General features: G+C 38.3%; 2 protein-coding genes across 2 annotated transcripts; one reads left to right on the top strand and one right to left on the bottom strand.

Annotated features, from left to right (window-relative positions):
- Positions 1-290: 290 nt before the first annotated feature.
- On the bottom strand, positions 291-908 carry LOC110860070 (tyramine/octopamine receptor). The gene has a single exon (XM_022109134.1). The coding sequence runs from the start codon at positions 906-908 to the stop codon at positions 291-293; it is 618 nt and encodes a 205-aa protein (XP_021964826.1).
- An 8889-nt stretch (positions 909-9797) lies between these two features.
- Positions 9798-12698, top strand: LOC118438994 (uncharacterized protein PB18E9.04c-like). Its single transcript, XM_035859988.1, has 5 exons — positions 9798-9959; positions 10417-10567; positions 10945-11087; positions 11241-11566; positions 11667-12698. Exons 1-5 carry the CDS (start codon positions 9866-9868, stop codon positions 12570-12572), a joined length of 1620 nt encoding a protein of 539 aa, XP_035715881.1. The 5' UTR covers positions 9798-9865; the 3' UTR covers positions 12573-12698.
- The last annotated feature ends 5461 nt before the right edge of the window (positions 12699-18159 follow it).

Raw genomic sequence — 18159 nt, 5'->3', positions numbered from 1 at the left:
GAAGATAAATCTCATGCTCCCTCAAAAACTCAAATCCCTCAAAAATCTCATGCTCCCTCAAAAATCTCAGGTTCCTCAAAAATCTCAGGTCCCTCAAAAATCTCATGCTCCCTCAAAAATCTCAGGTCCCTCAAAAATCTCAGGTCCCTCAAAAATCTCAGGTCCCTCAAAAATCTCATGCTCCCTCAAAAATCTCAGGTCCCTCAAAAATCTCAAGGTCCCCCGTGTCGATTTTCAAAAGCCCTCACATTCTCTGCTCAAGCAAAACCCAACCTTAATGGACATACCCCTCACATAAAGATGTTGTGGATTCCGTTCAAATTCTCCCATCGCCCCAGACACCCTAATCCCACCAGTAACGCCACCGGGAGAACAAAACTTCCAAACGCAAAGTGAACACTTAACTCTCTCGACACGCTTGACAAACACATCCCCCTGTCCACACTCCGATCCCCCATTGCCTCCCAGTCCCGCATTTCTGGCGCAATCAGCCACACCGTCAAGATCCAAAGGAGACAGATCCTCCTCATGAAAAAGGGAAACGTGCGTCTCACCCCGTACGTGAGGGTGTCAAAAACCACGTGGTAGCGATCCATACTTACTGCGACGAGGTGGAGGACTGACGACGTGGTGAGCAGCCAGTCGACGAGGAGATAAAGCTGGCACCATTCCCTCCCCCAGGGCCACGTTTGGGACCCTATTTCCCCAATCATGCTGGGCGCCAGGATGAGGCCGACGAGCAGGTCGACAACGGCGAGCGAGAGGAGGTAGCTGTTCTGCGGTTTTCGGACAGGGGCGTGAAAGGCCCAGGCCAAAAGGACCAAACCGTTGCCCAGGATGGCAGCGATGCTGACGAGGCTTAAGAATATTATTAAAGGGATTTGAGCACATCGCGAGAGTTCGGGCATCCTGGAAGTTGAAAGGCGGTGAAGGTAATGAAAGCCGTGCACAATATTTTTGTTGGAGGAACTTTGTGTTTAGCACGGGTGCCAAAACCACGACTAAACTCGAGATGTTGTTGTGTAGAACAAGTTTAATATTTGTAAAACGTGCATATGACATCATACACAAATTATTCGTGGAGCTTAAGGAGTTAAAATTGCATAATTAAAAATCACAAAAAACTGACAAGCTTTATTTAGCATTCATACTTCTGGATGAAATCACAGATGCCATTTGTGCCTCTGTCACCTATTATTAAGGGGAAGAATCCCTTTATAGGATCGATGTGTCTGTCTGTCCGTCTGTCTGTCCGTGGCTCCGATCACTTTTGAACGGACAGGCATAGAGACTTGAAATTTTAAATGTTAACTCATACCGTTAAGGGACAGGACGAGTTCGAAGATGGACACTGTAGGTCATGCCCTTCAAGACCAAAGGGTCATGAAATGTCATTTAAAGGTCAAATTGCATATAGGTACATCGATTTGAAATTTGTCCCCGAATTCAATTGTGTCCTCCATTTTGACCTCGAAGGTCACAAAACGGTTAGCAAATGTTAAATTGCCACAAATGTCGAAAACACGTTAGATGTGTATAAATTTAACAGGTTTTGAACATTGAGAATTTTGACCCGCGACACTTCAGTGACCTTGTTAAAATTTTTGAAAAGGGCAAAAACAATATGATCTTCATTTTAACGTACATATGAGAAACTTCTTTCGCCCCTTGATTACATTTGCTGTAACGGTTTATTGTGCATATGTACATAAAATTTAGAGTTGGAGGCAAAAAAATTGGCAACTCGGCATCAGAGCTCGTGTTAAAATTACCAATAATTAGAGTCCCCATCATTCAATACGTGTGACAGAAGTTGGGCTTGTTCAATCATCGGACAGGGTTCCGGGAGGCAAAGATAAATACATTCGCAATAACTCGGTAGACCTCACGGTGAATTACGGGAAAACGCTTTTCAGGCCAAAAAATTCAACGCCAATTATGGTCTACATATCTACTAACATGCGTATTTCGCAGAAAATCTTTTTCACTAAATTTATGTTTTTTTATGTTTAGTTTCATGTAAAGATTGCCCAACCTTTTTTAAACCATGATTTCTTAAACCATGATAAGACGGCAAGCGAAAACTTGTCAAAATCAGAATTTTTTTCTTTACTGCTTTTTTTTAAACTTAATAACTTGGTAGGTGACCGGTGGTAGGTAATTGAGAAATGGGGAAAACCACGAGGTACAATATAAGTATACAAATATGTATGACACACGAAGGAGAGAAGTACATAAATATGTAGCAGATACGGCATAATTATCCATTAATCCTACCTGCTTCCTGGAAAAACTCCATTTTTTCATACATATGTACAAGTTCCCAGTCAAATATTCCCTTCGTGGGAGTATGGTAGTGCACAAAGAAACTCGTGAAACCCTGCGGATGAAATTAAATGCAAGGAAAGAAGCGTATGCAAATATGTATTAATTATAGGACACAATTTTCGTCATTATGTAGCACAACGTTTTATGCCCCGAACTCTGACTCATTCACTATGCAGGATTTAATTTATGCCACATGTGCTCATTGATGCTTAGCCATACTGAGATCGACACGAGTCTGCATTTTTTACTGAAAAGGTGCAGACATGTTCGAATTTCTTGGTCAAACAAATTCTCAGAATTATAATGAGGACGTGTACACGGTGGTAACATTAAATTACCCATTAAATTACGATCACGTCCACTCTATTGATTAGCGCCTTCTCAGAACTTAGGACCTGCTCATTGCTAATGAGTCATTAGTTAATGCATACAAGATTTGCGTGGTGGAATTCTGCCTTCCTTATCAGGGATAATAAACGTGGATAAGTATTTCACAGACTGATTACAAAGATTTGGTGGAATTATAAACTTGACAAGTTTGGAGGTTGGACAAGAATTGGAAACTCATTTGGCAACTCGTTGGTGATAAAATATAAAACCAGGCATAAAACAAGACGATACAATGCGTTGTTGTCAATTGTTAGGTATATGTATGCCTACGTAGATATGTATATGTAATTAGTTCTGAATCTGTACATCACTCCATCTTTAACTCTCTTCCAATAAATACTCTCCTCTGTCTCCTCTCACTGTGTACCACTTATTTATGTATAATCATATATACATAACATTGGTGGACCGGCAGAGTACTTTCTTTCGCTCCTCCCACTCACAATGGATTTTAAAATTTTCAAAATTCTTCGTAAGCCCTCTCTCCTACCAAATTTTCTACGACGGCGACGATTAAGCAGCTTGACCACCGCCCCTTAGAGCTTGTCATTTTGCTTCCGATAGGGAAACTTCCCAAATCTCTTTTGTCAAAATCTTGTGCAAACTGTGTGATTTTCCTGTGAAACCTTCGTGTCTTTTTTTTGTGAATTTTCGTCATCTGGTCTGTAAATTGGATTATCCTCCCGGATGCTATCAGGTCTGTAAATTGGTTCTAAATCACCCTGAAAATCTTCCCCCATTCTTACAATTTCCAACTCTCCAGTCCAAAATTTACATTTCATAATTCAAGCAAATAATCAAATTATGCAAAATTCAAAATTACGATATTTGTTTTAAACACGTCAAAAAATATATGCAAAATTGTCCTTAAAAATTGTAAAAAAAATCGTAAAAGAAATGTTAAAAAATTCCGTTTAATTTCTGAAAAATTTTCATCAAAATTCGTTCAAAATTTGCAAAACTTCTGCAAAATATATGCAAAAAACTCATTTTTATTCATTTCGTCTGGAAAATTGTCCCAATTTTTTATCAGTTTTTGTTGCAAAAATGTAATCTGATTCGCTTTGTCTCAAAATTCTGCTGAACTTTTATACTCGATCTGCGTTGTCACCACTTTCCCAGGCTGAGAATGAAATATAACGCCTTGAGATTAATGTTTGTAATGAGCAACGTCTACATATTATTTGCGTGTTCAAGTATGGAAATCCACATTGTACATACTTCCCCTTTTTTAACGAGTCACGGTTATGGGTCACCCACAGAAAACCCTGCGTCTTCGAGTTGTCCGGTTATGGGTCACCCAGATAAAACCCTCACAAGTCTGCGTATTTATGTATCTCCGATGTCCCGATGGACCACATACCACGACCATAAAAATGTATTTTTCTTTGTTCATCGTTTTGTCCCAATCTGCAAGTTTTATATGAGTCAACCACCACCACGTCTGAGATGACACACTTCCACCACCGATTGCGAGCCATACCATCTTCTCAAGTTCCAGCCCTGCAAATTTACTGCGTCATTTGATATGTGTATTAAATTGTTCAATGTTATTCATGCAAAATCTTTGTTCATGTTTGTTTTCCGGAGTCATTTCATACTTCATTCTTCCATGAATTTTACCTATGTCTCCAACCCTCAAAATTTCTAATTCAAATTGTGAGTACTGAAATTTTTAGTTTGCAGACCTACACACTCTTTCAGACTATTTTTCAGGAGAAAAATTTTTTCGTGAGAGGGTAGTGTTAGGTATATGTATGCCTACGTAGATATGTATATGTAATTAGTTCTGAATCTGTACATCACTCCATCTTTAACTCTCTTCCAATAAATACTCTCCTCTGTCTCCTCTCACTGTGTACCACTTATTTATGTATAATCATATATACATAACACAATCGTAGAGCCACGTCAAGTTAAACTGGAGGATGAAACTACTCCATTTATATCGGTATGATTTGCTATATAATGGGCGTGCTCACGCCAACGTGGTCTCAATAAAATCCCTTTGTTTCTTATGTGACAGATGACTCTGAAACCATGGTCCAACTCAAGTGGAACAAAATAATTACGTACAATGACAACTGAATCATGTATAACATTTTATACGACAAAGGCTACATAATTATATACTTGAGTTAAATATTTTAATTCTAATAGGGAAATGCCATCGTGTGAAAATTTAGTCGCTCTGGGAGGAATCAAATCCGCATCCTCTGAATACGTGTCAGACGCTTTTGCAATTAAGCTATCAAAACCATAATGAAATTAGATGAAGTCATGAAATGACGAAATGATAGTACACTTTAAATAATTTTTTGACGATATTGTCTCCGGCGGAGGTACTACGCAATTATACCGCTCGGGTAATAATTTATCGCCGAAGGGTAGGATATATACATAGGCTAAATCCTGCTCAGCTTTAATGTCAACGCGCAGGTAATAAAAATGTTTCCGATATAGGAGGCAACTTCTTACCCTCAGAAGACAATTTGTTACCATAGTGTTACCACCTTTGAAATTTTGTTTTTCGAATTTCAAAAAACGCTCGATTCAAGTTGTAGAGAAAAAAATTAGGAAACTTTTGGTGAAAGTAGCATCTCGATATCTTTATCCATCATGAAGAAATCCGTGTCCCCGTTTGCAGTTTTTGCGACTTTCGGCCCCTCCCCCTGGGGAAAGGGGCGGAGTTGAACCGAATTATTTTTACCGTTGCACTCACAAAAATCACCTCTACAAACGGTGCAAATCTTATCAAAATCAATTTTTTTTGTCTTTCGAAATTCTGGTTTACATTATTGTTACTCGTAGGCAACATGTCATGAATTGAAACAAGTTTATACTAACTGATATTTGCTGACAGTTTAATAAAGGACTTTGGAATTGGAACGTACATAAGTTTGATCTCTTTTGTGCATGAAATTGTTAAGCTTGCACAGATCTTATTTTCAAGCACGTCTTGAATTAATTAATTACATTATGAATGTTACATAAGGTAAATTAAAATATTTAATTCATGTGTCGCAGTAATTTGGAAGTCTTCTGACCTAGCTTAACTTTTGTATAAGCATTATACTCTTAATAATCCGGTAAAGTCACGCAGGTAATGATTTCTCGGTAATAAATTTGGCAATAATATTTTGCCCGGTGGTAAAAATTCGTTTTAGAAGGTGTTCCGTAAGTAATGCAACTTTGGTAAAACGCAGTAGCAATAATGTAGCAATAAGTAGCAATAATGAAAACCGGAATTTCGAAAGACAGAAAAAAATTGGGTGATTTTGTTAAGGTTTTCATATTTTGTAGAGGTGATTTTTGTGAGTGCAAGGGTACCAATAATTTAAATGTTCAACTCCGCCCCTTTCCCCGGGGGGAGGGGCCCAAAGTCGCTAAAAGTGCAAACGGGGAAACGGATTTCTGGATTTTTCCATGATGGAAAAATCCCAATTTGTTTCTCTACAACCCGAATCGAGCGTTTTTGGACATTTGAAATAAAATTTTCAAAAAATAACTTCAAAACAAAAATTTTAAACGTCACATCACCCCATAAATTGGGTATCATTGGAAAGATCTTGGCAAGTAGATTCAGAATATGTATACTATGTGAAGTCCGGGACCACCCACTGTAGATGTGTTGAATGATTCATGGCGCACATACATATTTACAACACATTTAAAACACCATACAAAAACACCACAACATCACTCACTCTGCAAATATTTAGGTAATAATTATTACCAAAACACATACATATGACCCTGCAAAGCTTATAAATAACAAGGCATAGTAAAGAGATAGTTAAAAGTTTCCATCATGTCGGTACATAATAATGCTTCATCAAAATCTAGTGCAACATTACCTAATGGTGTCAAGTTAAATATTAGCAAAAGTCTTAACATATATTACACGTAAATAATTTTCATTCCATAAAAACATATGTAGTTGTGAACCCTGCGTGATACATACAAAAGCAGACTGTTTATTTTTAATCTTCACAAACCTACCACATCCTTCGTGCGTAACAACGCCGGCCGACGCGGCAACAATGCAGAGTACAAAAATGGCGAAACCTTTCATTTTGATCTACCTTTTAAAACTTGGACAATTAGGTGACTCGTTTCAAAAAAGTTGAGTTTGCTATTGGATATGATAGAGCCACTCTCTGGGATCACGAAAATATAAATTTCTTGAAAATCTGACCAAAACTCGATTTTTGGCGATGATTTTAGTGCGGCAACTCTGGGGGTTTTGGCGCCTTTGAGGGGGTGTGGCTTGCGTAAATGGGCTCGTGGAGTCTAACCCTCCTAAAGTAGATCGAAATCTGAGACTGACAACATGTGACACCCTACTCCTAAGTAAAGAATATCTTACAAGGGAAACCTCCGAGGTGCCGGTTGAATCCAGGGTTCCCACCTATACCAAAATGACCACAATATGCGATTTATGACGTAAAGTGAAGGAATTTACGTGCAAAATCACTTTTCGTCAATCTGTGACGATATTTGTGACGGGCTTGTGGGCACGGTTGAGAGTGGATTCAAGTGACGAAGCGTGCGACTCGGAGAATGCAAAGAGTTCTCGCATAATTCAAATTCTCAATTAATATAATTTTCATTTTCATTTTATTCATAACTGTGAACAAAATCGTGTGGACGTCAATTAATGTCGTCATTAGTTAGTGGGTGGTGGTGGTATTCAACACAAAAGTGGCCGAAACAAAGTTGCAAATTAAATAGATGACAATTGCCCATTTGATGAAACTTTCCATTGCAAATACATAAATCCATTTCGCACTTTCTTGTTTATGAGAATAACAATTCGTGAACATTTTAAAATGTTTTATGTACATGTTTACTAGTATTTAATTAAGTAACCATCTATATATTTAATGTGCTTATCGTTTAAAAATCAGTCCCAGAATTTGATAATTTATTCCATAAATGAAAACACTTTTTTGAAATGTTGAAATTTAGGACGATTTATTTGTTGGTCTACCGTTGATTCCAAATTTACCATTTTGCCAACTTCAACACAGTCTAAAAAATTATAATTAAGTTTTCAATTATGAGTAAAAATTTTTAAAATTAAATGAAAATTGTGGTTTGCAATAAAAATTAAATATTTATAAACACGATCATGTGTTCAGCCGGACGTCTTACGACGAAACTCTATGATATCCGTGCTCACACGCTCGTCACAAATATCGTCAGATATTGACGAAAAGTTATTTTTGCACATAAATTCCTTCACTTTACGTCATAAATCGCATGTTGTGGTCATTTTGGCATAGGTGGGAACCCTGGATTCAACCGGCACCTCGGAGGTTTCCCTTGTAAGAAGCGGACGCTTCTGAGCAGAAAGAACTCTTTAAAAAGTGCTTCTCGTTTTTACTAAGTATACCGCTACACAATGTCCTGGGAGACTGAAAATCCTGCCAAAATTATTTTAAGGTCCAAAATCCTCGTATGGGGGTCGGAGAACATAAAAATGTGGTTCATTTTGATTTTCGAAAGTGGGTGTGGTCAGGAGGGGGGTGTCTATGGAATTTTCAAAAAGTCGCAAATCGCCCCTAAAACCACACCCACTTTGTTCAGAATTTAACGCTGATGAAAATGAGGTATCATACATGCCCCTAGCTCTTACCATTGTCTCGCAAAAAAATAAAATGTAGCGGAAGATCGGTGTTTTTGTCAAAAATCGTCAAAATGGCCAGGTTTGAAGGGCTCTCAAATCCTTGAAACTGAATTTGCGCAGGAAATTATTTCGGAATTTGGAAGGACTAACTTAGGTCACCGCCTCGGTCGGATCTGAGACGGAGGTTTTTCGCAAATTGAGCTCAAAGTTGACGAAAAAAACATCACGAAAAAGGGGGATGGGAAGGGACCTTTGAAGGGCTACTAAATCCTTAAGGATAAACATTATCACCAACTGACCTATGCATCCTAGGCTACGGTCACACTACTATGTAACAGCTTAACCTTTGCTCCATTATAAGCAATAGTGTTCCTATAAACGCGGGTCAAACTTGCCTTTCCTGAGGGCTGCAAAAATTCCTGAAATTGACCATCTTTAAAGGGCTCCCAAATCCTTGATACTGAATTTGCGCAGGAAATCATTTCTGCGTTTTGAAGTACTATCATAGGACTAACTTAGGTCATGACCTTGGTCAGATCTGAGACAGAGGTTTTTGGCAAATTGAGGTCAAAGTTGATGAAAATAGCGTCGAAACGACACCGTCGGGATTTTGCGAAGTTTTTTGTGATTTTGGGGGGAAAAATTTTTTATTGTTGATTTTCACGAATCATGACCTCTAGGTCACGAAAAATAGGTTTTTGGGACAAGTTGAGATTTGTCTCACTTTGCCCCAAAAATCTATAATGCTAGTGTTAATATTGGCACAATGTGGTGTAAAGTTTACAATAACGGCTTTGGAATCAGACATACACACCACGGCAGCAAAGAATTTATTGTCGTAAAGGCGGTTCCCATTGGAGCGATCATTTTATACTGCGTTAATTATTGCTTGGCCGAAATGTTGGGAAACTTCTATCCGACCCGAAACCGGATCCGATCCGATCCTATCCTGTAATCCCGTTCCCATCGGAGATACTGCATTAATTATAGCATGGATCCAATCCGAAAAATTGGAAAATCCTATCCGATCCGCATTCCACATTAACCGGATCGGATCTCTGTTATAGCAAATGACGAATGAAGATATCCTTCGGATCGGATCATGCCAGCCTTATTTTGCATACGTGATTACGTGATCACGTGTACATACGTGATTACGTGATCACGTGTACATACGTGATTACGTGATCACGTGTACATACGTGATTATATAAGAAAATAGGTTTTTATTAGGCACACAATTTCTCCTTGGCTCGTTCCGCCGGTGTCTTGTCTAATTATGGGATCAATAGAATTAATTTCAACAAGTATACATAATTAGCTATACGCGTTAGTTACATAGTGGCATGACCACAGTTTTGTATGTATGTACAATCTCCTTTTAAACTTAGCGACGCAGTTTTCTGAGGAGTCAGTATTTCGTCACCTTTTATGTCCAGCGGTGGTGTATTCGCACAAGTCTTAGAGTGACTCGAGCTGCAAAGTCAGATTAAAAATAATTGGTAAATCACAATCATGGGCATAATTCTGCTCCTTGTGCTCTCTGCCCTGCTCCGTTTGTGTCAGGCAGAATGGTCAGTGGTTCCCACACCAAAGTGCAACACGCCAGGTAATATTACATCTTTCTACAGCATAAATTTGAACTAATATTAAGTAACATTTGAGGTGAGACCATAGAAATGAAAGGATGAAGACGACATATATTACAGCGTAGGTTACAGTTTGAGGTACATTGAAACAAAATTTAACCTCAACTTCCGAAAGAAAAATTGTAAAGTCAGGAGCGTTCAACCCCGTGATGGATTTTTCCTATTTTTTTTACTTCTTACTTTTCTTAAACTAAAAGCAAAAAATAATTCAGTAATTTATATTAACTACAAACTTCGAAATTTCCCGTTTAATTTCCATTAGATTAGTCTACCCTGGGATATTTGTTACGCGCTCGATTATCCATAAATTATCCATATTTCTTCCTTCTAATCTGGCCATTTTTTCCCTGATAATCTTCCGTTATTCGACTTGACATTTGTAAATTTGTTCTAACTGAAATAATTTGGGTTTTTAAGAGGACTGCTTCTTTCTCTTCCTACACCTCCGTGTGAAACCAGTACCTCCCGATGTGGTCCATGCTGGTGAGGTGTTCGAAATTAAGGGACCCGTCACGTGGACAAGCAGCTCGACTAATTGGCTCGTTTCCGTTCAAAGGGTCACTTTAAGGTTTTTGAAAAATTAGAGGGTGAATGTATGTATCTGGGAGGCAAATTGTGATATTAGCTGCTTAATTTGGAATACAGCACGTCAGGGTTGTAAATAATTACTGGTTGGGTAACAAATTACCAGAAAGAAATGTTGCACTCACAAAAAGGGGTTTATGTCCCCGTGCGAAATTTCATTTAATCGGCATTTTGGAATGCAGCCTTAAAAACCCGATAAAGTCGAATATCCGGTTGGTAAAAACTTACTACCAGTTAAGAATATATACTGCCAAATATATGTGCATAAGCCCGCTTAACGTATTTGTACGATACATAGCTACAAACTTATGGTATTTAAGTAGTTTAAGTAGTAACTGTTTTTTTCATAATTTTGTGCAGGAATGTCAAGATAGAAAATATTTTTGAAAAATCAAAAGCCGCTGCCACTGGTTATCCTTATAACAACAAGTATAATATCGATGGAAGAATCGATACAGAATTTTACTCAATATTGCCAGACGCGTCCAAGAAATCTGTTCCATGTAAGTATTTATGCATAATCCTTGTAAATAATTTTACTACTATGGAGAAAATTTGGTCAAAAATATGAGAAGGACTAATAAAATGTAAAGCTTTATTCTACCCGAGTTATTTTAAAGTTAGCGGAGCTAATGTTACTGTCATTTTGTTCCTAGTTAGCGGGGAATATTCCCTTAACGGGACACTTGGAGACGACAGGCTCTTTATGGAAGGGGGATTTTCTGGAAGCGTCCAGATATCGGCACATCACACGCTATTATTTCGACTGGACGACAAAGGGTTTTTGGAATTCCATTCAAACTCGACGTACTGGGATTGCACCATTACCCAGATAACCTTGGCGAACTGGTTCGCAGCGGATGAGCCGGCCAGGGATGAGGCGTGGGGGCAATTAGCAGTGGCAATGACTCAGTTGATAAAGATCGAGTTAGTTGCAAGAATATCGCCCATTTTATTGGACCATATCACGAGCAAGTTTAAGGTAGGTTAGGAAATTATGCGGGATGGATATTTACTAATTTGTAGACAATGTAAGAATAGGTCAACTGACTAGGTACTGATTTATTTACCTAATTCGGCAGGGATACACAATGGCCTCAATAGGTAGGGGCAAGTTCCTAACGGAGACTAGGCCAACGGATTCTACTATGACGCCTGCAATCACCACACCCACGAGAACTACACCTACGACAACCACACCCACGACAACTACACCTACGACAACCACACCCACGACAACTACACCTACGACAACCACACCCACGACAACTACACCTACGACAACCACACCTACGACAACTACACCCACGACAACTACACCCACGACAACTACACCCACGACAACTACACCCACGACAACTACACCCACGACAACCACACCTACGACAACTACACCCACGACAACTACACCCACGACAACTACACCCACGACAACTACACCCACGACAAGTACACCCACGACAACTACACGCACGACACCTACTACCACTACACCAACGACACCAACGGGAGCTACACCACCTACGACGATAACTAGAGTCACCTCACCGACGCCGGTCACCATTTCACCTCCCACAAGAATTACAGCTGCTCCTACGGCGGTCACACTACCACTGGCAGTGCCTACCGTACTGATTGACGTCGACCCATTCCGTTATAAAGGAAACGACATTATAACCCTAACCCCGGAAGAAACTAAACCAATTAGTGTCCCCATTTGGAGCATGGCTGTTATAAAACAACTCTTGGAGCAAGTCTTGTCCGAGAATAATCCAACGACACCTACTACGACGACTAGTACAACTCCTTCAACATCAGCGCCCAGAGAAGTCATCACAGCATCAGAGAAACCGGCTAAGCTAACTATTCCAATTGAATCCGGAAGGGAAACAGAGACGGGACAAGGTCCGAAAAATGACAAGTTCAAGTCATACTCCAACCCATTTTTGACCATTCTTGTCAATCAATTTGTAGGAACACCTACATAGCTCCGTATACATGAATTATTCAGCTGAGAATGCCGAAATAAAATTTAGTAGATGATGTAATTATATTAATTTGTGACAACCTAGTAAAATAAATTAGAAAATTACATATCGTCGGACTAATTCCGAAAGGGCCAAAGTGCAGTCGATATTTAATTCCGAAAGGGCCTAAGTGCACAAGAAAAACTATTGAAAAGACCTAACTGCATTTTCAATATAACTGCATATATAACGGCAATACCTGAACCTGTGAATATTTAATTTTTTAAATTTTAACTCTACGATGGTCACGACCGACCTTTAGTATTGAACTAAATATGGTAAAATTTAAAAAATTAAATATTCACAGGTTCAGGTATTGCGGTTATATATCGTCGTACTAATTCAGAAAAGACCTAAGTGCAGTGGATGCTTTATTCATAAAAGACCTAAGTGCAGTCGGTGTTTAATTCAGAAACGACCGAAGTGCAGTCGATGCTCAATTCAGAAAAGACCTAAGTGCACAGAAAAAAAGCAAAAAAGGACCTATGTGCAAGTATGTGTTTACTTATGGCTAAATCGCGCGATATATATGAAAAATCATTTTGGCAAGATTTAGCCATAAGTAAATACATACTTGCACATAGGTCCTTTTTTGCTTTTTTTCTGTGCACTTAGGTCTTTTCTGAATTGAGCATCGACTGCACTTCGGTCGTTTCTGAATTAAACACCGACTGCACTTAGGTCTTTTCTGAATAAAGCATCCACTGCACTTAGGTCTTTTCTGAATTAGTACGACGATATGCAGTTATATTGAAAATGCAGTTAGGTCTTTTCAATAGTTGTTCTTGTGCACTTAGGCCCTTTCGGAATTAAATATCGATGGCACCTTGGCCCTTTCGGAATTAGTCCGACGATTTGTCAATAATTACGTATCATTCATTAATTCAGAAGATGAATAAAGTCAATTTGAATAAACCTTGGAAAAATATAGGACATGGACAGAACTTAAATTTACGTATCATAAGTTATGATTCATAACTAAAATTCCAACTAAAGCTCTCCAATTTTTAAAGGCATTAAAATCTTCATGTTGTGGTTGGTGGTAAGTGGTTTCAAAATCGCCATTTGAATATATGGGGATGGGAAAGTTGAGACATAACAATTCAAACTCGACACCCGAATGCTATCGCACCAGAGTTTAATTAAACTGGAAATATACATCACCCAAATTTGCCATTTCTGTCTCCGATCAGGGTTATACATAGATAACCTCAAAAGTTAATAATTAAGCGTCTTATCATAGTGGACACCATACTTTCCCGCCTTAATGTCGGGCGTGTCGGGACATCCTGCTGACCGAAGGCAAAAATGGACACCCTGCAAGCCAAAAAAGGTCTCAGAGACTGCTGGCCACGGGCCAGATATTTTTTCCTGACATCACGAAAACATTAGCGTGTGTCAACTTGACACACGCTAACAATGGAGGTCTCGCAACGTATTCTCACAGATTTGGACCAAACTAGCGTCAATCGATCACAAATATAATCAGTATGAAATTTGCCAATGGAACTATCTGCCAATGCGCAGGTTTATCGGAGATATTTGCATAAAAAGAAAAGAAAACGCACCCCCAAGGCTGGTAAAATTTGCCATTTTCCAAATTTTCTTCACATTTGTCACGTTGTGGATGCAAATATCCCCGCAAACCTTCGCATTGGTATATAGTTCCATTCATAAATTTCACACTAATTATATTTGTGATCGATTGACGCTAGTTTGGTCCATATACGTTGCGAGACCTCCATTGTTGAATACATATATTTTCGCAATTGCTTAAGATATGTCTGTAGGCAACATGTCATGGATTGAAAACCATTTTATACCAACCGATATTTGCTGAAAGTTTAAAAACCAGAAAATTGCAGGTGTTTACAAATCTGTCGTAAATATTTGTAAGAACGTGAGAACGTTACAAAAATTTGCAAACTGGTTTACGAACATCTGTGCGAAATTTTTGCGTTAAATGTATAATTGGTGAGGGTCTCGTGTAGTAAATTTTGTAAAATTACGAACGCATCGTCAAGTTTATAAAGATTGTGAAGAAAAATTGGGTTACAAGTCTAGTAAATTTGTAAATACGTATTTATTTTGCAAAAAATTTGCAAACTGAGTTACAAACATCCGCACGAATTTTGTCGCATTCCGGCTCAACGAAAATCATTGTAAAGAAGATCATTTTAAATGGTGAATGATAATTTAATCGCAGAACTTAACAATTTCAACCAATTTGCAAAGGTTATGAAAGAAACTCGGGCTAAAATTCGTATTTCTTGCGAACACATCTTTAATCTTTTTGTAAAATTTGGTAATAAAATTATTTACTGGATGACAAACGTAGTGAATTAATAAAGGACTTTGGAATTTTAACGTACATATGTAAGTTTGATCTCTATTGTGTGTGATATTGTTTAGCTTGCACAGATATTATGTACGAGCACGTATTGAATTTATTAGTTACATTATGTAACTTACATAAGTGAAATTAAAATTTTTAATCCGTATGTCGCTGGAATTTGGAGCTCTCCTAACCTAGCTTAACTTATTTATGTATAAGCATGCCACTCTTAATAATCCGGTAAAGTCACGTAGGTAGTGATTTCTTGGTAATAAATTTGGCAATAATATTTTACCAGGTGGTAAAAATTCGTTATTTTGATGATGTTACCATGATGTTAAAACTCTATTATCAAGGCATTACCACACGGTACAACTTATCATTACCACTTTGGTAGAGTTATACATAAATATACTTGTGCTTTTCGACAATGTTTATTATCAGATTATTTACAGTGTACGGAAACCTGCCTGATTAAACAATATAATTAATTCCGACCATTCTCTGTAGTGACTGCAATGTGTTCATAATTTCGTAATTGAGCAACGTGTCAAAATCCCAGAATATTTAGAATAATACTTTCACTTGAAGTCGTCGCTGATGTATTGCATGATTTCTTTAAACTTTTAATGTCATTCATCTGACTGGCACACTAAAAAAATATTGGGTCAAGCGGTGTGTATACACTCCACCGCAGATATATTTATAAATGCATGGTGTAATGACACTCGTGGGAATAAATTGTTACCCCTTGGTGTCAATAGGCATACAATTAACACGCCCAATAAAATAGTAAAAAATGCCCAGTAAAGTGGTAAAAACCAATAATAGTAACTATTGCCCAGATAAATAGTTTTATGAACCCAGTATTAAAGTAAAAAGGTCCAATAATGTCGTAATACATAAAAACGATACAAAATGGAGAATTACAAACATAAATCAAATATTTATTTCCTCCACCTTATTCGATGATAAATTTTTACATAGTAATTAATGCCTTCTTGGCTTTGGAAGGGCGTCCAGGGCCGCGACGAGTTCCAATTGGAATCATTTTAGCTTCTGGACAGACTTCAAACAATTTGTGTACAATCGTAATGCCCATTATGTGTTTACAGACATACATTTTTAAGAATACAGGGCACGAGCATGAAGATTTAATCCACTGAGGAGTATTAAATTTCACTAACCAAAGCCTGCCTAAACAACTCTTGTATGTGTCAAAAGTCTTCCAACTTCGTCGTTCTCTTAATCGTAAATTAAATATCTATTGATATCGTCTATTGGTACAGTATTATTTGTAAAGATTCTGTATTATTTGTAAAGTGCTGCATAACTACATTTCATTCAATATTTTAAAACTATCCTTTTGTACAGGATCGTGATTCTCGACAGACTTGTCAACCGTAATGTCGAGCTTCGCAGAACTATTTTGCATTTCGAGGAACACGTCGCTGAGAAACGACAATTGTATAGAAGAATGTCTCCCTCAAACGAAGAATATTTTGTTGTATACACCCACTCAGAGCGATCCTTAATGCATTTTTTGGCATCAGTAATGTCTAAAAATGTATTCAACTCCTCCCACGTGCTTAATTTGCGCCTTTTAACTTCGGGTTTATTTTCTAAATCGGATTCAGAATCACCTGTGTCGAAACTCGAAACACAATGTTTGGGAGGCCATGGCAAAAAACTGACAAGAACTATGAACAACAAGAGGGTGACTGACTGCAATTATTTATCTGTTTAGATAGCTAAGTTTCAAGCTCTGAGTAAAAGATACCTACATACCACTATGTATTTGCATATCACGCTTAATATTGTATTAATAAGGTAATTTGGTGAACAAGATTATTGGACCTTTTTACTTTAATATTGGGTTCATAAAACTTTTTATCTGGGCAACAGTTACTATTATTGGTTTTTACCACTTTACTGGGTACTTTTTACTATTTTACTGGGCCGATTAATAATATTCCGTGTCAATATTAGCACAATGTGGTGCAAAGTTTACAATAACGGTGCTGGAGTCACACATACATACACACCACAGCGGGAGAAATTAAATCGCACGTACATTTTCGGAGTGGAGCCGGTAATCCCGTTCCCAATCATTAATTATAGTATCGACCCGATCCTAAAAATTGGAAAACTCGTATCAAATCCGCATTCCGTATTACCTATTAACCTGATTGGATCCGTGTTATTGCAAATAAGGGATGACGATATCCTTCGGATATAATCATATCGGCCTTATTTTGCATTGTACCAGAGGTCAACGCCGCCGATCTCACGCCGCCGCGCCGCCATACGCCGATGGTATTTTAGGCGCCGCCGCCACCGATAAATCTAATTCCCTATCCCTTCAACATTGAGACGCCGCGCCGCACCGCACCGCCGCGCAGAAAAATCCCCAAAATTGGCGCCGCCGCCGCCGCCAAATCGATCGGCGTTGACCTCTGCATTGTACATACATACGTGATTATATAAGAAAATAGGTTTTGTATCAAGCACCCAATTTCTCCATGGCTCGTTCCGCCGGTGTCTTTTATAGTCATGGAATCAATAGAATTAATTTTGATAACTATACGTGTTAGTTGCATACATAGTGTAATGGCCAATTGGCCACAGTTATGCATCTCCTTTTAAACGTAGCGACGCCGTTTTGAGGAGTCAGTATTTCGTTACCTTTTCTGTCCAGCGGTGATGTATGTAAGCCGTATGCGTTAGAGTGACTCCTGCCACAAAGTCAGATTGAAAAAAATAATTGGTCTGCATACCAGTCGTAGGACAATCATGGGCATCACGGTGGTTCTTGTGCTCTCTGCCCTGCTCCACTTTTGTCAGGCAGAATGGTCAGTGGCTCCCACGCCGAAGTGCAACACGCCTGGTAATATTACATTCTTCTACAGCATAAATGTGACCCAATACTGACAATGGAGACGTGTGAGGTGGTTACCACCGATCGAGACCGGACTTTAGATTTTTCAGGCCCAGAAATAAGCGGACCCGTATTTTTGAGTTTTTCTGAATGGGCATCTTCTCGCCCTTGGGGAGAATTTTCAAAAAAACATTCAGCCGAAATTAGGATTTTTAAAAGTGCTGTAACTTTTAGGATTTTAAACAGATTTCAAAAATTAAACCAAATTTGTTTCGAGAATTACATCCCTGAAAATTTGAAAATTCATTTTTTTTTACTTTTAATTTTTAAAAAAA

Source organism: Folsomia candida, unplaced genomic scaffold (assembly GCF_002217175.1).
Source record: "Folsomia candida strain VU population unplaced genomic scaffold, ASM221717v1 Fcan01_Sc029, whole genome shotgun sequence".
Lineage (NCBI taxonomy): Eukaryota > Metazoa > Arthropoda > Collembola > Entomobryomorpha > Isotomidae > Folsomia > Folsomia candida.
Note: the sequence above shows the minus strand (reverse complement) of the source record. Positions and strands in the feature narration are given on the sequence as shown.

What these genes read in the sequence shown, in the direction of transcription:
- LOC118438994 (XM_035859988.1), top strand. Translation starts at nt 9,866, where the DNA reads ATGGGCATAATTCTGCTCCTTGTGCTCTCTGCCCTGCTCCGTTTGTGT. An exon ending in ACCAAAGTGCAACACGCCAG is followed by an intron (nt 9,960 to 10,416) that starts GTAATATTACAT and finishes TGGGTTTTTAAG; the next exon opens with AGGACTGCTTCTTTCTCTTC. An exon ending in GTCCAAGAAATCTGTTCCAT is followed by an intron (nt 11,088 to 11,240) that starts GTAAGTATTTAT and finishes TTTTGTTCCTAG; the next exon opens with TTAGCGGGGAATATTCCCTT.
- LOC110860070 (XM_022109134.1), bottom strand. Translation starts at nt 908, where the DNA reads ATGCCCGAACTCTCGCGATGTGCTCAAATCCCTTTAATAATATTCTTA.